This window comes from Vigna angularis, chromosome 1 (genome assembly GCF_016808095.1).
Source record: "Vigna angularis cultivar LongXiaoDou No.4 chromosome 1, ASM1680809v1, whole genome shotgun sequence".
Classification (NCBI taxonomy): domain Eukaryota; kingdom Viridiplantae; phylum Streptophyta; class Magnoliopsida; order Fabales; family Fabaceae; genus Vigna; species Vigna angularis.
In genome coordinates this window covers 271654-293124 of record NC_068970.1, presented here as the reverse complement: position 1 = coordinate 293124, position 21471 = coordinate 271654, and the positions used below count along the sequence as shown (strand labels likewise).

At 30.6% G+C, this 21471-nt stretch overlaps 2 protein-coding genes across 2 annotated transcripts; both read right to left on the bottom strand.

Moving 5' to 3' along the window:
- Window positions 1–202: 202 nt before the first annotated feature.
- On the bottom strand, window positions 203–3070 carry LOC108334810 (N6-mAMP deaminase). The gene is made up of 11 exons (XM_017570746.2): window positions 2911–3070; window positions 2754–2824; window positions 2349–2440; window positions 2192–2251; window positions 1867–2106; window positions 1709–1785; window positions 1553–1622; window positions 1365–1478; window positions 1172–1238; window positions 726–830; window positions 203–637 (listed from the first exon to the last, which is right to left on the bottom strand). Exons 1-11 carry the CDS (start codon window positions 2985–2987, stop codon window positions 513–515), a joined length of 1098 nt encoding a protein of 365 aa, XP_017426235.1. The 5' UTR covers window positions 2988–3070; the 3' UTR covers window positions 203–512.
- A 4615-nt stretch (window positions 3071–7685) lies between these two features.
- LOC108338092 (cytochrome P450 77A1) lies at window positions 7686–9758 on the bottom strand. The gene has a single exon (XM_017574794.2). The coding sequence runs from the start codon at window positions 9419–9421 to the stop codon at window positions 7901–7903; it is 1521 nt and encodes a 506-aa protein (XP_017430283.2). The 5' UTR covers window positions 9422–9758; the 3' UTR covers window positions 7686–7900.
- Between the last annotated feature and the right edge of the window lie 11713 nt (window positions 9759–21471).

Sequence of the window (21471 nt, the reverse complement as noted above, 5' to 3'; positions counted from 1 at the left end):
TGGCAAGCAGTTGTTTTTCCAAATAAGTTCAACACGACATGTCACGACTTTGACCATACTTAAGCATTCCTCCGCTAATGAAGGATTATAGGAAATGTTAGCCGTGTGATTAGGAATTAACCACAACTCTAGCGGTCAGAGTTTGGTATCCAGTGTTAGATATTTAGTTACTTAAACATAAAACACTATACATTGACAGAACTAAATGCAAACTTAATGATCATCAATAATGAAGTCCAAAAGATGCCGTGAGGATGAAAAATCATTGTAGTCAATTTATGTTACCTTTCACATATGCCTATCTATCAACTTAACAGACAAGGTGGATTACTGCCTAAGCTGTTTGGATTGAAGCCTCCAAAAGGGTATTTTGTTCAGTTGTATGGCAAAGTGGACTAGTTCATAGCCGCCCATTATTCCAACTGGTCAAATATAAAATTGGCTCATACGAGAGTCACTTCATCAACATATACCTAAAAACATCACCATATCACCACAGTGTGACACTCTACCTACAATGTCAGACTCTTAGCTGCTGAATCAAAAGTTTTTCTTAAAACCTCCTTTACTACATCATCTGCAAATATAAACTCGATGGAGTTCTTTGATAGCTCAAACATTTCCTTCTGTCCAAGGCCTAGATATTAGGCAAACCAACAAGCAGTCAGCAGAGTTTAGCTATTAGTTTGAATTCCACTGGCTGCAAGACAAAAGTGAAATCTTACCAAACGTAGAAGCAGCGATCTTATATTCGTTGGAGAGACTGGTAGAAAATACGCCCGAGTCATCAGTACACAGGACTAAAGGATGTTTTGCATTGTATAAATCAACTGCACGAACAAACGCATGGTGTTAAGAGAGAGAATCAGATTCTCTTGAAAAGAAGGGGCACTTTTTCTCAGGCTCATTCGGGATAACTAGCTTCAAGTGGGGGAAAGAAAATCTGAAAGCAAGTATTGCTGTTTTGTATCTGTTTCAAAATCAAAAACTTGTAGCTAGCCCAAAACTTCTCTCCTTTGTCAACCAAAAGTAAAATTAAAAAAGAAAAAATTGCCTTGGTAATCAAAATACAAATCACTTTTAAGCCCGTAAAATCTCATGTAAAGTTGGACAAACACTGAGTTTCTTTTAGTTATCATCATCGATTTCAAAAATAAACAAAATATCCTACCAAAATGATGTGCATCTATCGTTGGAACAGACAATGTTCTAATGTTTGATGTCAAACAAATTTCAACCTGAAAATGAAGATGAAAAACACGATGGATAAGTCATCTGTTTATATATAACGTAAATCACGTAAATCAAGACACACTACCATTTTTGTTGCGTTAACATTAATATAACTAAAGTAACGGTCTGACCGGAATGTTAGACGACTTCAGCTTTCTCCAATGTTCTTCCTCGAAGAAACAAGCATGCCCAATCCTCTGAGGGAGAAAGTCAAGCATATTGTGTATCTCCTTTGAATTTGATACCTGAACACACAGTCAGAAAGAAAAAACTGCCAGAGAAACACCAGGATAAAAGGTACAAAGAAAAGATTAATCACCTCTCCACAATGAAGAGTTACATAAAGACCTTGCTGTCGAGCAAACATCAATGCTGGCAGATATGTAATCCTACAAAAGATAAGACTGGCTCTAGCATCAATTTTTAAAACATCAAATAAATCACTTCACTAGAGTCCAAGATCAATCTGATATACCATTCACCAACAGCTGGATTCCCAGAAAGGTCAATTCCAGCAACCCCAAAACGCCTCATTTCCAGTGCAAGCATGACCTGCAGCAGATAAGTAAAGTGCTCCAAGTCAGTAACAAACAGACTTAACTTTGGCCAAAATACTTCTGCTTAGAATCTCACCGTTTCCATTGCCGCTTCTGTTGTCTCCCTACGGTCAATGCTCAAGAGGAGCCTAACAAATATTTTTTTTCTAGTGTTTCCATTACATTTATCACTCGCATCTGAGAGTAATGTGCTTGAAAGATTCACAGGCTCCTCGCTGTTAGGAATGAAAGCCACATCTACTGAACTGACAGCTCTTAGACCTTCCAGAACAGCTTCCACGTAAGAACGTTTGCTCATTCCTAGGGAATCATTTTTCTACACATAATTACGAAAACACTTTCCTCATCCAATCCATGGAAACAAGAACAAACAAAATAACCAACCGAGCTCCACATGTTACCTTTGGTGTGGTTCTCAGCTCCAGATATACAACATTCTCAGATGCAAAATCTTCAACAACCTGCTTGTACAAGTTGTTTGCATAAATGCAAAAGAAAAAAGAAAATGGAATAATACAATACAAATGGCAGGCAGTGGGCACGAAGACAATAACATACCTCTTTGGTAATTCTGGTAATACTCGAGTGATCGGTCGTAACAATGTGGATTAAGTCAAACAACTTGAATACCTCACTTAATGAACGATCATCTGTATTTAAATAGCCGTAATCAAATTCGAGCTTTAAAACACAAAAATGGGTATATATGGGGCTAAGTCCTGCTTGCAGCAGATTAAAAAAAAATCAGAAACAGTCCATAAATTCAAAAAAATTGAATTTCAGGTTGTACCCCTTTTGCCTTTTTCATTCTGATATTCTTTTTCCTCTTTTATTGTCATTAATTTCGTACCCTTTTTCGCAAACAAAATGAGCCACGCAGCAAAACACAACTTAAACGTGGGAGGGAAATCCAAAGTTAACATCAAGAACAACAAGGATGTAGGAGAAGAAAAAGGGGCATACTTTTAAGGATAACATGTTCGACCTGGGAGAAATCTATGAGACCCTTGTCACCCAAAGCTCTAGCGAGGTCTCTGTGAAAGAAAAATGTAAAATTTCAGAATGTTGGAGAATGGGAAAAGCATAAAGAGTGAATGAAAAATAAAAGAAAAGAAGTTACAGAAGTGTGGAGTCTCTGATGGATCCATTGAGGTGAGCATGTAGTTCTATCTTTGGCATTGACACGCACCACTCCATTTCTCCTTACCGATACTCTTGTTGCGTTTCTATCTTTGGGAGTACCCTAGTAAATTCAACTCTCCCATACCACTTTCTAATTGGTCATAGTTCCTCCCTCACATTTTCAAATATTAAATCATCCAACTCATCTCTCCAATAAGTTGTTTAAATTTAAAATATTTTTTAAATAATTACTGATCTATTAAACAGATCATATTTAAGTAAATAAAAATACTTTTTCAATGACTAAATTAGACAAACACATAAACTTAATTTATTAAAATGATTACTTGTTTTAAAACCTAAACAAAAAACATTAATCCTTTGATATGTTTTATTACGTTTAGAAAATAATTTAAAGGATTTTTTTAATTTTGTGAAATTAGTTAGTATACTTTATAATGCTCGATATTATTTATAATTTTTTATTTTTGGAAATTAAATAAGAGAGAAAAATAACTCTTTAAGAATAAAATTTATTGTTTTTTAATATAAGATAACAAGAATATAAGAGATGATATTGTTTGAATTTTATATGGTTTTTGTACCAAAAAACTCTTTATTTGGATAAAAATTTACATATTGTTTAAAATACCCATAATGTAATAAAAAAAATGAAAAATACAAGTGAATATTTTTAATGAGGTCTGAGTTCTGTAAGTGTGAAACAAAACACAAGTTGGGAAAAGCCACCACCCAATATCTCACCCTTTTTTATATTTTTTTTTAGAAATATTAAGTGAGTTTTCTTATTAACTTACTTATTATTTTCTACAACTTAAAATGTAATTATTTCCTGGTAGTTTATTTCATACTTTTATATAATTCATCAAATTGATGCATAGCCAGTAATAGTGACTATGTCCGCCAATAAGATATATTTATCGAGTATAAACTATTTTGCACAATTTTTAGAGTTGTTGATTTAATTATCTAATTTGTTAGTTTGATTTATTTTATTTTATTTTTTATTTAATTTAGTTATTATAATTTTTAAAAATTTAATTTAATTATTTCACATCACGTTCATATTGTGTTCACTTTGTAAAAATTTAATTTAAAAAAAAATATAATTTATCGTTTGTTAGATTATCATATAATAACATGAGTATGACATGGTACGACCATACTTTAACATGACATATATGAAGTTTAACATAAATAACCAAATTAAATCTTTGTAAAAAATTAAATAATTAAATTAAACTAAAAAATAATAAGAAAACTAAAATAAACCAAATCAATTGATTAGACGACTAAATCACTAATTAAACCTAATTTTTATTTCCGTATGTACAACAGGAAGAGGGAAACGTGCCTTAACTAGCGAGCGTAGTTCCAAATCAAGGAAAAAATTGAGAAAAATAGATGAAAAATGAAATAAAAAAGTATTTTTAACGTTATATAAAAAGAATCGTGACATTACACGAGATGCAACTAAACATCAACGACAACTAAAAGTTTCAAAATAATTATCCTAGAAAAAGGATATAAACTACGATTTTTAGATAAAATTATAATTTATTATCTGACTTTCAAAACATAAATTATGATTTTATTTAAATTGTATCTAATACTTTATCAAAAATTATAAAAATGATACCATATTTTTATAAATTATGTTTTTTTTAAATAGTAAAATATTACGTATTAATTAAATTGATAATTTTCATTAGTATTTATTATGGGGTAGAAGTCATGTTATATTAGATCTTTCAAACTTGAAAGATAAAATATCATACAATATCATTTTAGTTAGGAATTGAGATTATAAGTTTTATATATCTAAGTGTTTGTCTTTATTTCCGTTTGAACCTTTGGTCAAACTAGAAGATTATCTGTAAAAAGTATTTTGATATCAAAATCAGTATTTGTTTATTAGTTATAACCGTTAATGCATAATAAATGTAATAATATATCTCTTTACCTCAAACATATATTTATAATTTTTAAATTAAATTTTTTATTATCAACATCTTAATTACTGTTCAGTTGATAGTAATTATGTTTTACTAAGTTAATTAATGTTAATACTAATCTCGTAATAACTTAATCATTGGACCAATAACATAGCACTCGTACATCACATAGATATGATTATACAAATATGATAGAAAGTTGAAAATAATCAATGATTAATCTTCTTTCTAAAAAAACATCAGTCAATCCTTTTTCTTTCCTCCTAATTCCATCTCATCTCTTTTGTAAACAAATTATTACGTCATGGATCACCAACTCGTTTAAGAAAATGGTTGAAAATGAAGTTGATTGAAAAATATAACGGATACGTATTAATGGTGGTCTGTTTCGAATGATTCATTGGCAAAAGTTCTTCCTGTGTCACATGCTGTCTGAACTAGGTAATGGTCTTTATTCAATCATATGGAAGATGATAAAGTAATGTGTTATATGAGAAGATTAAGAAAAAGAAATTGAAATTTGATGAGAATGGAAGAGAATGGATGTGGTTGAGAGTGTTATTTTCAACTGCTCTATCCAACTACCAATTTTAATCTGTATGTTTTGTTGTCACTCTTTAAGGGTGATTCTATTTACTCTCCCAACTACAAACACATCTTCCTCTTCATTCAATCAATTTTTAACACCCTTCCTACACTTACTGTCACAACAACCACATACACACCTCATCTATCCAAATTTATTATTATTTATTAACTTTTTAAATTAATGTCTTTTAAATCAAACATATGTGTATGGTCTCTGCTTTCTCTTGCATACTTACTTTCTCATCCAATATCACACTTCATTATTTTTCTCTGTTTTTATTATTCAACTATTTTTTTCTTTTTTTTGGTTTATTTTAAAGTTTTACTTGGTAATTATTTTCTACTAACTTTATGATAACTTTATTTAATTTATAGGAAAGTAGGGATAACAAAAAATCTGTAACAAATATTTTAATACTCGTTTATGAATGGGTCGGATGTGAATATTATATTATTAGTACTCATTGATATCCGTTACCTACAAAAAAATATAAATAAAAAATTAATTTATATTTTATTAAGTTAAATTTAATTAAAATTAAAATTAATTAATATTTTTAAGGTTAAATTTAATTAAAAATAAAAATTTAATTTATAATTAACTTAATTTATATTAGATTTTATATATTTTTTTGTATTTTTATTTAAATTTTACTTTAATAAATTACAAAAATATATTTTTTTAAATATTTTTGAGTATGTACGGATACCCGTAAATTTTAAAATACCCGCAGATATTTTTAAACGACTATCCTTATAAGTAATGGACAGGTAGGAATGAATTTTTTTTTATCAAGCTATAGGTAATTATTATTTATGTCTGACCTGACCCGTTGTCATCCTACAGAGAAAAATATATAGGACAAAGTTAATTAACACATTAAAATATTATAATTTTAAGATATAAAAACTTTAGGATTCATTTCTTATAATGTTAAATTTTGAGCGGGAAATGAAATTCCACTGTGAAACATAATCTGTTGGAATATGTTTAAGAAAAAATATTAAAGAGTGACTTTTTCTAGTTTGTTTGTGATGATAAAAAAAATACTATATAGAGAGAGTATATTATATTAACCAACTCGCAAACTGATTATCCATTCTGGGAGGAATTGGACTGTGATTAAATCCTAATCATCCAGCTAAATTAAACAAATTAATAATTATTTTTAACAAAATTGAATTATGATTAAATCAATTCTAATTAGAAATTCATGAAAAAAAATTATAAATATAAATTAAATATTTAAAACGCATTTATTATAATATTAATTATTAAACCAATCAAATATTAAACTAACTTAAGTTTGAGAAAAATATTTTAGGTGAATTTAATTGATTAGAGTATTTCCAAACAATTTAAACGGAAACTCTAAAATGAGAAAGACAACTTGAAGTAAACACGTGATCTATAATATATAATTTTTTTTAAACTATATAATAATTTACTTTAATGAAATTATAGGTAAATTAATATTTAATCCAATCGGAAACTCATTCTTAAACTAAATATTAAAATTACACTAATGGTATCTAAATAATAAAATATTGTTATTTTTTATTTTGAATTATAAAGTGAAAAAGACTATACTTTTATGATAAAATGAAGGAAAATAATATAATAATAATAATAAATGCAACTAAGAAAAAAGAATAAACGTAATAAATAATATTTTTTTATTTAGTTTTTTTTTTAATTCACAGTGTAAAGCAAGTATAGAAAGTGGTGTGATATAAAAAATCAAAATCATAATTTTTTTTTGTTATCTTGCATCAATGCAAACATAACATATAATATAATTAATGAGTGAAAAATAAATAGTCAGACATGAAATAATGTCTATAAAGGGTAAACAAATCATAAATGTCTAAACTAAACCCTTTCTAACTATTTTTACCTTTTATGAAAAGTTTTCTCAATCATTTTTTGTCTACCGACTTAAGTCACTCTTTCATAGTGATTTTTTTTTGTAGTTTAGCTTTTACAAGGTTTTTCTGGACATGCCTAAACTACCTAGGAGAACAGTATACGATGTTTTCTAGAAGATCCCAACTGTTTTTTATCTCTAACATAGGCATAGCCATTTTTATACGTGGTATGGCATGTCAAACATAGCCCCTTATCTCATCTAGCAAGACATCAAATAAGAAAATATTGTGTTGAGAACCGAAGACGAATTAAAAAACCCTTTGACGAATTCACATGGAATTGCACCATAAAAATTGGATACTATATATCATATATAGATATCACCTTCACTTACAAGGCAGGGACACACATTGGAAGGAGATCTGCTCCTTTAAAACAAAATAGTGTAATATTTTACGCCAGAAACTATCTATATTTATATATTAAAGAAGCAGCATATATTATATTATATTATATTAAATGAGTAACAAAATGAAATACGTGCATTGCTTAAATTAAATGGATCGTGGAACAATAACCGCCTTGAGAGGGTTCTTCATGACAACAGTGAAAGCGAATATCTCAGCCGGGTCGGGTGGGGCGTTGGGATTGGGCAACCAGTGGAAAGCCTGCACCATCTTAGCCAATAACAAGTTTATATGCACCATGCCTAAACTCCACGCCGGACAAATCCTCCTCCCTATACCGAAGGGCATCATCCTCACACCTTTCGTTCCGGTCACGTCCACGTCAACCCCATCCCCGCTCAAAAACCTTTCGGGTCGGAACTCATTCGGATCCTCCCACATATTCGGATCCTCCGTCAACCAGGCCGTGTAAAACTCCACACTCGCGTTCTTCGGGACCGTATACCCTCCCAGCTTAGTATCCTCCGTCGCAGCGTGGGACAGCACGAAGTGGCTCGGCGGGTGACGCCGGAAGGTCTCCTTCACCACGGCGCTCAGGTAAGGCATCCTCTCAACGTGACTCTCCGTAATCACCCCGTCCTTCCCCACACAGTCCACAATCTCTTTGTACAACCTCTCCTGAATCTCTTGATCCACCACCAAATGAAACAACGCCCACTCCACCGCGGTGGCGCTCGTGTCCGTCCCGGCGCTGATAACCTCCGACACGAGCGTCACGAGCTCTTCCTCCCCCAACTGTCCACGTCCAGGCACCTCCAACCCGAACAACGAGTCCAAGTAAGCAGCCCCAACGGGACTCGCCATTTCATCTCCGGAGAATCTCCCTTCCACGTAGGCCTTTCTATTCCTTATCAACGGCGCCAACAGTTCGACCTGTCTTTTCCTCAACTCTCTGGCCTCCTTCACCTGGCGCCGGAACAACGGCGTGAACACGGGCAAAAAGTCTGGAAGCTTGGGGAGCGAGATGAGCATGACGTCCTTCAAGATGCTTTCTATACTCTTGATTCGGCTCTCCTCTATCTTGGCGCCGAAGCAGAGGCAGATGAGGATGCTGCAGATGGTGAGTCTGCAGTTGCTCATGACTTCAACGAAACCTTGCTCACGGGCCTCCCGTTGGATCCTACTAATGTGGGCCTCCATGGCCCATTTTCTTATCCAACTGCACTGCTTGATCCTCAGCGGGGTGATCATCTCGGTGACGAAGTTCTTCCTGAGGGTGCGCCAGAGAGGGCCGTACTCGGCGGAGTTGATGGCGCACTTCCCCATGCTGAAGATGAGACGGATGGGGGAGTCTTGGGGCCGGCTGGCGAACTGTGGGCCGCGCTGGATGAGAGCCTCGTGGATGAGGTCCGCGCTGGAGACGATGATCAACGTGCGCTGGCCCATCTGCATGGTGAAGATTGGGCCGTACTTCTTACGTAAGTCGCGGACTACGTAGATGAAGTGACGGCGCTGCAGGACGACTTGGAAGAGGTTACCGACGATGGGCCAACCGGGAGGCCCTGGGGGGAGGTTCTTGGGGCCTCCCCCGGTGGTGGACCAGCGGCGCCACCACCAACGGAGGAAGAGGAGGCCGAAGGCGAAGAGAAGGAGGTCCGTGAGGAGCATTGTTGATGAGTGAGGGAAGAGTGATGTATGATAAGTGATTATATAAGACGAAGGTGGGAAAGTGGAGTGAATGAGTGTGGTCTACGATGGTAATTGTATTGAATAATTTGAACAAAAATTAATTACTGAGTACGTACTGTTCAGAATTATGGCAGAAGGAGGTGTGACTCTCACGAGGGCTCTCTTCCAATGGTAGTCTTAAATTGAATCCAACCGTCACTCAACAAATTTCATCTCAATCCCAGCAAGTGGGAAAATATTTTATCTTGTTGGACAGGTGGTAGTTGAGCTATTGGTTGGGATTGCAGAGCTGCATTCAATACCTATTTCATTCATTTTTTAATTTCCATTTGCCCAATCATCTCGCACTGCATACACACTGCACTCTGTACGCCTCCTGTTTTCTTCACCGTGGCCACCTTTCGTACTGTCTTTTCCGTCACATCATTTCATTACTTTTCTACACTATTCCTTTAAAAAACCTATTTTAATTTTTATCAAACGCTGCAAGATATGCTTGTGTCAGCATCCCCACTGCACCCACATTTATTTGTAGTAACTCTTATAATTGCTAACCATAACCTAACTAACATCTTAACATGCTCTAAACATCCTCGTCTCCCACACTTTCCACATCTACTACATGCCTCTTCAAAACCCTAATTTCTAATTCAATTTTCTGCTTCCATTCTAATCCTTAATTTCTTACACAAGAGTAACAATACAACAAGATTACTATAAAAACCATACCCCTCATCCTATATAGCAAATATCAAACGAAATTACTTGTGATTATTGTTATTATTATTATATTATTTGGTGCTACTGGCCACTGGACATTCAATAAATGATAACTATAAATATGTCAATTTATGTGGATTGAAAGTCAACAGAGTAACTGATTTAAATTTCCACCTGTAGTTGTGCTGGATTACTTCCTTCCATCAATGGTCACCATAAGATCTTGTTTCATAGACCTTAAAATACTTCATTTTTATCTTTTTTTATTAAAAAATTGTTTTAAAATTATTAAGGCTGTTGAAAAGTATATGCTAAAATTTACAAAAGGTCTCTTCTAAGATGCTAAAAGGAGGCTTTTAAACGTATTCGTAAGTCCGGTAATACCTTTACCTTTTTTTTATGACATACATGCAGGTCAGATCCAGAATTTCTTTTTTGTGATAATGACATAGTCCTACCAAAAGTTTAGACTGGGTCAACATATGGAAAATTTATTATTTTAATGTAATTTTTTTTAATAAAATATTAGAATAGACAATTGTAAAAATAAAATAAAATTATATCAGTTCATTTCAAAAACATGAATTTGTCTTCAAAAAATTGTATTTTACAAGCACGATTTTTACTATTTATATTTTACAAAGCAGAATTTGTGTTTAATTGTTTATTTATATATATATATATATATATATATATATATATATATATATATATATATGGGGTTTGTTAACACGCGTACGTTTGTTTTTCAGTTTGTACATTCTAACAATGTGTATCGGGTTTTAGTAGACAAAAATATCCCTATATATCATGATTCTAAGTTTTAAGGTTAAGAGTATTTTAATAATTTTCATTTTTAAAACTAAAAAGAAAAAAAACCCAAACCCTTGTTCACCTTCCTCATTCCCTCAATCCTTTCTCTTTGATCTCTATCACTCCAACATTTTCTCTATCATCCTAGTAGCCCCAACCGAAAAAAATCAGAAATACTGACTGTTAAGCAATCTTACAAAAAATAATTTTGTTATGTAGTAAGGATATTTATGTAATAACATAAATACCTTAGATATTTTAGACAGTTAAGATATTTGTCAAAGCCACTAACCACATTTTTAGGTAAGGTGGTTATTTTTATATTGCATATAAATACAGTAACAGGACCAAAGTCCAGGTAAGTTCTCTTTATGCTCTAGAGATCCTGAATAATACTTCAAAGCAGTATCCAATTACTCTCTTCTGAGCTTCAGCTCCATAACTCATATCTGACTTGAGCGTCGGAGTATCCTTGCAGGTACCTCCCCCTCCTTTGGCGAGTATGAAGGACAACAATTGAAGAAATGCAAGCATTCCAGACATCCAGGAGCAACAGAGACACACAGGAAAATGTACACCGAAACAAATTTCATAATAAGTTTTCATTTTATAATTTTTGTCTTATCTAATTTTATCCAATTTTCACAAGCATAAAAGAATTGGTAATTGACTTGGAAAAAATCAGAAATACTTGTTGTTAAACAATTTCTTACAAAAAATAATTTTATAATGAGTTTTCATTTTATAATTTTTGTCTTATCTAATTTTCACAAGCATATCCATGATATATATATATATATAAGGGTATTTTTGTCTACTAAAACCCGATATACATTGCTAAAATGTACTAACTGAAAAAACATGCGTACGCGCATTAGCAAACCCATATATTAGGGATGGCAACGGATCGGGTCGAGCACAGATAGTGCTTTCCGCAACCCGACCCGACAAAAAAAATTCACCCACTATTCGCACGGATATTTTAAACCCCGCGAATATCTGTGGATACCCGCATACCCGCAAATATTTTAAAAAAAATATTTTTATAAAATATTATAATAAAACTACAAAAAATATATAAAATATAATATATATTAAATTAAATATAAATTAAAATTTAATTTTAATTATATTTAACCTTATAAATAAAAATTAATGTTAATTTTAATTAAATTTAACTTAATAAAATATAAATTAAATTTTTATTTTTAATTTTTGCATGTAGTATAATACCCGCATCCGACCCGTTTATAAGCGGGTATTAAAAAACCTGCTACCCACAACCCGCGGATAGTATATATGCGAGTATCACCTATCCATTACAAATTTTATCCACAGATATCCGCAGTTATGAAATTCTTGCCATCCCTACCATATATATATATATATATATATATATATATATATATATATATATATATGTGTATTTTTTTCTTTCATATTTTTTTGTTATCCTTGAATGCTATTTGATGAACACGACTTTTGTTTGTTTTTTTTACACTAAAATCATGCTTACCAAACACCACTATGCAAACAAAAGAATAAACATCACATGGCAGTTTTAATAATAAAAAATTATGTTATTAAGTGCAACTTTAATAAAAGAAATATAAAATAAAACTGTGTACGAGAAATGGAACCTCTAAATTATTAAAAACAATAAATTATCATGTTATATTTCTAAACACAACTTATAAATTTTTTTTATTCTTTTACCATTTGTCCATTTAATAATTAAAAAAAAAGATTACACGAAAATGGTAATCATTTCTCAATATATTTTCCCTCCTTAGAATGAAAGAGATACAAAATCAATGCCAATAACTAAACTAATAAACTTTCTTAAATAATATAAAAATATAAAATTAAAAAAAAATGAGTGAGAATAGATACACATTTTGTTTATACTCAAAATGATACATTTTTTTTCAAAAAGAGTAAAAAATAATGAATTCGTAACTCGTTAACGTAATAATCACACTCCCTTGATAAACACATTACTTTAATGCAAATATATTAACATTAATTTATATACTTTTATAAGACAATTCAAAAATGATATTAAAATATTAGAATTTAAGAAAATTACTTTTATTTAAAATTACAATAATTTTGGGAAAAATAATTTTAAATTAAAATATCCTTATTTAATCATTTTGAAGCAGCATCAACCGTCAAGATTGGGTAGTCTAGAGTCTATATAGTGTGGCCATTTTCATTGGCGGTTTGCAATGGGGCTAGGTACGGATGCCTACCTTTTCGATAGAAATAAGAAGTATTTTTTAACAATATTTCTTAACATATTATTAATATTTTGTGTACATATTGTGTATTAAATCTTGGTTCAAAATAAAAATTATTTCTTAACATATAATTAATATTTTAGATTTATCATAAATAGTTAAAAAGTATAATATTATTTTAAATGTTAACAATTTATTTTTAAAAGTATTAATATTTATTTTGTGTATGGGGCTAGGTACGGTTTGCAATGGGGCTATATATTGTGTATTAAATCTTGATTCAAAATAAAAATTATTTCTTAACATATAATTAATATTTTAGATTTATCATAAATAGTTAAAAAGTATAATATTATTTTAAATGTCAACAATTTTTTTTAAAAGTATTACTATTTATTTTGTGTATGGGGCTAGGTACGGTTTGCAATGGGGCTATATATTGTGTATTAAATCTTGATTCAAAATAAAAGTTATTTCTTAACATATAATCAATATTTTAGATTTATCATAAATAGTTAAAAAGTATAATATTATTTTAAATGTTAATAATTTATTTTTAAAATTATTAGTATTTATTCAAAAAAAAAAATTCAGTAGAAAAAAATATTAAATTAAATAATATAAACCGGTTAATTTGTCATTTATTATTACAAATAGTGTTAATGAATTACCGATTAAGATAAACTTTACAATAAAATTACAACTATTTTTTTTTACTACGTGGTATAATTTATAATACAATTTTAATTTTTTTTATAGATTATGTTTCGGAAAGACACTCCCACATTAGTGACTTTGCATAATAATATTGTAGTAAAGATGAATCATAATGAAATTACCTGACCTCTCCCGTGAAAAAAAAAAAAAAATATATATATATATATATATATATATATATATATATATATATATATATATATAATTAGCTTACTATTAGGTTTGATCCACTAATTACAAATAAATGACGTTATTTCTATTAGTTTTTAATTAGTGACTATTATTATCTGATTTATTAATTATTAATAAATAACATTATTTATATTAATTTTCAAACAATGACTATTATTCTCATTAACTATCTATCAATAATTATTATTGTTCAGATTAATTATCAATTAATGATTATTTCTGACCAATAAGTAATTTTCTCGCTGGATAATCAACCCCTTACTCCTTGACTGACGAGAATCCATTGCATATTATATATATTTTACTTACAAATTTACTGCTATTGTGATAATCGTTTTTGGATAATGATATTTTGACAATATTTTAACATCATCTACGTGTCATTATGTGATTGGTCCAAAATTACTCCACAATCAATAATAATAATTATAAACACCAACATCGATCAATCACATAATAACACGTAAATAGTGTTAAAATGTTGTCAAAATATCATTATGTATCATTTTTTCTTAATTGTTGTATCTATTTTCTTAGAAAAATGTGAAGACATAAAAATATGTACGTTGAGAAAATGAGTTAGTTAAATATCTTAAGACGGTTCATTAAAAAGTGGCAAAAGTTAGTTTGGTTTGATTAAGATATGTCAGAAGTTTTGGTTGGCTCCATCAAAGAATAAGCCAAACAGATTGGTCAAAATTTTCCTTGTGTTTCCATTACTGTACCATTCTTTTTGACCTTTCATTTTTTTAATTTTTAAAATCGTGTTATCAGTTTTAAATTTTTATTATTTTTAACAACTACAAAGCACACAGATAAATTTCATTTAAAATAAAAAAATATAAAAGTATTATAAAATATTTTATGAAAAGATCAATAGTCATTTAAGGTTCTACTAACTTAACCAGTATTCTTAAGACACTATTAAGAATAATTAATAATTATTTAATTTTATAAAAAATTACAATTAAATATGATATTAAATAAATTATGCCCTCAATAATTACTAATATAATTTTATTTTATTTAAATGATAAAAATTTCTATAAATATTATATAATTTTAATTAATAATTTATTTAATGTATAAAGTTTAAAAAATAATTAAATTTTAAAGTTATATTGTTTCTCTTTCCTTTTAACCTTTTATCTTAACTATTTTAATGGTTTTAAACTTAAATTAATGAAAAAAAAACAAATTATTTGATATCGAGTAATAAAGTGTTAAATATTCACTTTATTATCATAAAAATGACAAAAAAAATATTTTAAATTTTAGAAATTTGTCATATAAATTTATATTATTTTAATTATTAAAATTAATTATTTCAGATTAAAAAAAATGATGAAATAAAAATCATTAATAAAAAATATTATCACGACACTAGTTAAGACAAGATGTGATTTATAATAAGTTTACGAATGAGTATAAAATTATTTCCTACGTCACCACATCGGTCTCATTTATTCCATTAAATATAAAGAATTCCAAATTTGGATGGATGCATTTTCTGCATACTGTGTTGTTATCCAACCAAAAACTGCCAAGTGTTAATCAATGTTTAGGAATGCTAATTAACATAACTTTTGGAGAATTTGAACAGCTGGTTAGTTGCATGTCTTTCTAGTTGATTTTGGCTTAAATCAATTTTTTCGTCTATTTAATAAATGTCATTTTCCGACATTAATACTTCTTAACTTCCTGAAAAATATTTCATTAGCTTTATTAAGTTAGTTTTTAATTAATTTTATTTAACTTTTGAATAATATAATAAGTTTATTTACGAAGATTTATATATGTAAAAAAAACTAATAGGTTTATTAAAGATAAATTGAAATATATACAAATTTTACTTCATAAATCAATTTTATAAAATTAAATTATTTTTTAATATCATCCTAAAGTTTGCCTTAATTAAAAAATTATTACACTTAATGTGATATATGTTATATTCACAAATATTTACTTTTAGGTTTAAATATCAATTCTCAATATTAAGAGCTCATTAGATATAAAAAGATAAATATCATTTTACAAATTAATTTTATAAAATTAAATTAAATTAAAAATTTATTTTTTAATAAGTTAATGAGAATACGTAATCGATATTTCATAAAAAAATAAACAAATCAACCGCTAATTATAAAGACTTGAGAAAACAATAATATAAATATGAAATACTTAAATAAGTTAGAAATAACATATTTTTTGAAATTCTAAATTAGACGCAATTCTGACTGGAAGATTAGAGAAATTATATTTATGTAATTTGTGTCTTATGTTTCACTTCTCTTAAATATTTGAGTGTTTAAGGGGATCTTCAAATATAAATAAAAAGATCATGATATATTAACAACTTTTTAAAAATGAATGTGTATTGGTCTGTATATTTGAAACAAACTAATCACGAATTAGCACGTTTATTATATTTGAAACAAACTAATCACAAATTACGACGATTGTAAAAAAATTGTTAAAAAACTTTTTCCTAAATAAAATGTCCTTCTTATAAAGTAACTTTTAATCACAGTGAGAATGAGAATTAGTGATCTCAAATGATGATGATTTTCTTATTATATGATATAATAGTCATATCTTTGAAAGCATTTTTCCTAATTTTTTTACCGAGCAACCTTCCTTGCTAAGAGAATTTGGAAAATTTGTAGGGTTTTACGACATTTGCTTTTATTATTGAATTCGTACTTTTATTTTTTATCTTTATTTTTTATTTATTATCATGTCGAAAACAAAATATTAAAAATATTTAAATATATTATTTAATAAAATTAACTATAGACTAATTATAAATAATAAAAATAGTATTGATGTTTTTTTATAATAATCTAATTATTGTTATTATTGATATTTTTTATTGTACTCATAACTAATATTCCTATAATAAAATTAAAATACTTTAAAAGTACGAATTCAATAATATTATAGTCAATTTTTAGGTAATATATTGTAATATTATTGAAGACATAATTTTTTATCGTTTAATTCTATTGTAAAATATCATTTACAATAATAATAATCAATATTCAAAATAAAAATATTTTTATCATATAAGAGCATTAGTAATAATAATGATAATATTATAGGAACATTAATAATAAAAAATAATATAAAATTAATATAATTATTAATGTTAATTTTATTATAATTAGTATATCATTATAAAAAAAGTTGTATAACAATAATTACTACTATTTTTACTATAAAAAATAATAACGATTACCAATGGTAATTGTACCTGTAACACCCCAAAATATAAAACATCTCACACCCAAATTTATTTCATTGATAAAGAAAACATCGTACAATATTACAATCCTCCATTTAGGAGTAACATAGTTCACACTAGAAATACATTATATTTTCACACATAAATAAAACACTCTTAATTTTATTTTATTTTTTTCTTCTTAAAATATTCTTCATTTTTCTGTTGCTTCCTCCTTCACTTGAATTGGTTCAGATGTCGTTCCCTCATCTGCTCCCGTATAACAAAAACATTATACGATCATCGCAAAAAATAAGATTTTTCCGGCACAAACAAACAAGTAAGGGTGAGCTACCATGCAAAGTTCAAAGAAAAGCATGACACTATTATTACACATAATACATTCACCAGAAATTCTAGTAAGATGCAATTATCATACTAGACTCTATTATCCGGATATAATGTTGATGGAAGTCTCGGGTGGTCATGCACTTGTGGTGATTTCAACAACAAAATTTTTGGCCAAATAGAATATATCATATCACCCACAAGGTTAATCCATTAATGTCTATAAACATAGACTAGGACCTCCTACTACTCTCACCACATAACACATCCTTCTCTAATTGAGACTGGAAAATTATTAGAGTTTTAGGATCACCACCAACAACAGGACCCTCAACATCAACATATACACTAATACCATGCCATTATAGAGTCTCTCCCCGAGACTCATACTATATTTCAAATGCATAATTTCATATCAAACATCACAATAAACATTCATAATAGAATTCATACAAGATAATTATAAACAATTAACAATAATAAAATATTACTATAAATGGTCATAGAAGAATACAATATTTGACAATCATAAAAATAATCTTAATATAAAAATTCATGGGGAAACAAGAAGTTGAATCTGGCAGAGCCGGTTAGACAACTTCTAATCCATCCAAAAATACAATATAATTAAATAACAAGAACAATACATGTATGGGGAAATAAGAAGTTGAATCTGGCAGAGCCGGTTAGACAACTTCTAATCCTTCCAAAAATGCGATAAAATAAATAAGTAAAGCAATAAATAGTTTGGGGAAACAAGAAGTTGAATCTGGCAGAGCCGGTTAGACAACTTCTCATCCTTCCAGGAATACAATGTAATTAAATAATAAGAATAATAACAGGTTTGGGGAAATAAGAAGTTGAATCTGGCAGAGCCGGTTAGACAACTTCTAATCCTTCCAAAAATAAAAACGAATAAGGAAAACAATATAAAGTATGGGGAAACAAGAAGTTGAATCTGGCAGAGCCGGTTAGACAACTTCTAATCCATCCATAAACAATTAATAGCATACATATGGCATAACATAATCAACATCTCATTTTACAACTATCACATTTGGATCTAAACACAGAAGCATGTTCTCATCCAAAATTCAAAATCATACAGAAACAAAATACTTCACACTCAAGATTTAAGATCAACCAAAAGCAACATATACAAGACTCACAATAATACCAAACAAAATGTAACTCCCCTTACCTCTATTCCAGACTTAGTTTCCTCTTCTCAAACCGTTCTCCGGAAACTTCCAGAATTTCCCCTCTTCAACTAGAATTTCCTCCAACTCTCTTCTCTCACAATTTCTCTAGAATTTTGGTGCAAATCTTCAGCCTCCCCCCCCCCCCCCCCCCCTTGGCTATTTATAGCCAAAAAATTTACTATTCATTTTTACTATTCATTTTTACTATTCACTTTTACTATTCATTTTTACTATTCAAAAATTATTTTTTATTCACCATTCTTATCTCTGAATGATTAATCTACGTGGAGTGTTTTCTTCCACAATTTATTTTAATATTTTTTTTAACTATTCACTATTCGCTATTCACTATTTACTATTTACTATTCATTTTTTTTTTAACTTTTTAAATAAATTCTCAAATTTTTAAACTCCTTCCTTTGAAATTATTATTATTGTTACCTATCATAAATTTTAATTTTTTTTTCTTACCATACTTTTATTAACTTTATAAAAAAAAAACAACTATTTATTAAATTTAAATGTTTTTCATGGGTCTTACAGTACCAGCAGGACCGGACGCCGTACGGAAAGACATTCGCCAGCAGACGTCCAAGGCTGCCCGCCCAGGTCACAATCATAGACCGAGCGTCCAAACTAGCGGACGTCCAAAGCCACCTGCCCAGGTCACAATCATAGACCGAGCGTCCAAACTAGCGGATCTCCAAGGCCGCCCCCAGGTCACAATCATAGACCGAGAGTCCAAACTAGCGGACGTATAGACCGAGCGTCCAAACTAGCGGACGTCCAAGGCCGCCCGCCCAGGTCACAATCATAGACCGAGCGTCCAAACTAGCAGACGTCCAAGGCCGCCCGCCCAGGTCACAATCATAGACTGAGCGTCCGAACTAGCGGACGTCCAATGCCGCCCCCCAGGTCACAATCATAGACCGAGCGTCCAAACTAGCGGACGTCCAAGGCCGCCCACCCAGGTCACAATCAAGACCGCACGTCCAAGCCGGGACTGATCTATTGGCCAACTGTACATGGAACGAGCGGGCCGCCAAGGTCGTCCATCCAGGCCGACCAAGTGTTCATCATTGGCCGGTCACCTTGCTGACCGGCCGCCAAGACCGTCCCTCCCAGGTTGACATCCTTGGCCGGTTACCTTGTTGGCCGATCGTCGCGACCGTCATTCACTATGCCGACTGCGTGATTAAATACTAATGACTCGTTAAAGCCCTGAATGAAGATTAAGGTGTGATTGGTCCGTTATCAGGCCCACTAAAGGTAAAAGGGTCGTTATCAGGCCCACTAAAGGTAAAAGTCCATTACAATTAGTATAAATAAAGATCTCAGGTATGATTTCTGGGACACATTCCTTTCGATGCAATGCATACATGTATCACAAATCGCTCCGTCATATTACTGACTTGAGCGTCGGAGTGCCTTTGACAGGTACCCGACCACCCGGCTGGGAGCGTGGAGCAGCATCAGCCCGTCACTGTGCCGTCCGCCACACGCATGCCCGGCCTTCTTCAGCGCGTGGGATTCAGAAGTGACCGTTCGGTTTGCATCAGCTTCTAGTGTCTCCTACGCCAGACCCGCTCGACCTGCGTCAGCTGGTGAGAAAGCGTCCGCCCGGTCCTTGGCAGCTTCACCGTTCGCCCACCTGCCTTTACCGCTCGTGATCACCCGCCCAGTCAAGCTTGTGTTTTAACAGGATCCTCACGGAAAATGTCGAAACAGTAATCATTTTATTATTATAGTAATAATAATATCAAATAATATTAAATTTATTATTGTATAATATAGTATGAATTTCTTAGTAAAAAAACAGTAAAGATTGACCAAACCAAAGTTAATAAGTGAAGTTGATCCAATTTGGAAATGATTGATTATATAGCCGTAAATACAATTAATCAACTTAAATGTAGTTTAACAAGAGTGGTCAACTAAATAATAATAATATTAAGTATGATTAGAGTAGAATTAGATAAGTAAAATTTCATAACAGATAGTATAATAAATATAAGGTTAAGGTAAGATAATTAGGAATGTAACAATATGGTGAATGTGTCACTTATAATACGTGAGAGTATAGGTGTGAACCTCGTGTCAGAGCGGTTCAGCGAAATGGTTAACACAATTCAACAAATCAAAAAGGGGTCAATTTGTTTCTTATTGCAAATAGTTCTTTTAATAATTTTTTCACATAAATATAAATTCCTTAAAACAGAGATCGTACATCCAGTTGTTAATCTCAACTGAGAATTAACATTTTACTGGTACAAACCAACAAATTGTTACAATCACAAAGAAAATAAACAAGTTGAAGGTTAGAACACCTCTCTTGTTACCACAAGAGTTGAAACCCACTTCCCCTGTAACCCAAGGGATGAACACCTCCTCTGAGTTAAGGATGAACACCTCCTCCGAATGCTTCACGAAGAATGACAAACTTTCAACTCAACAACAACAACAATACTCAATCACACTCTTGTGAAAGTTCTTCCTTAAAGCCAACACCAACAACACTCAATCAGACTCCCTGTGAAAGTTCTCGCTTTATGCCAACACACTAAGTTCTCA

What these genes read in the sequence shown, in the direction of transcription:
- LOC108334810 (XM_017570746.2), bottom strand. Translation starts at nt 2,987, where the DNA reads ATGGAGTGGTGCGTGTCAATGCCAAAGATAGAACTACATGCTCACCTC. An exon ending in AGCTGAGAACCACACCAAAG is followed by an intron (nt 2,107 to 2,191) that starts GTAACATGTGGA and finishes AATTATGTGTAG; the next exon opens with AAAAATGATTCCCTAGGAAT. An exon ending in TAACTCTTCATTGTGGAGAG is followed by an intron (nt 1,479 to 1,552) that starts GTGATTAATCTT and finishes CTGTGTGTTCAG; the next exon opens with GTATCAAATTCAAAGGAGAT.
- LOC108338092 (XM_017574794.2), bottom strand. Translation starts at nt 9,421, where the DNA reads ATGCTCCTCACGGACCTCCTTCTCTTCGCCTTCGGCCTCCTCTTCCTC.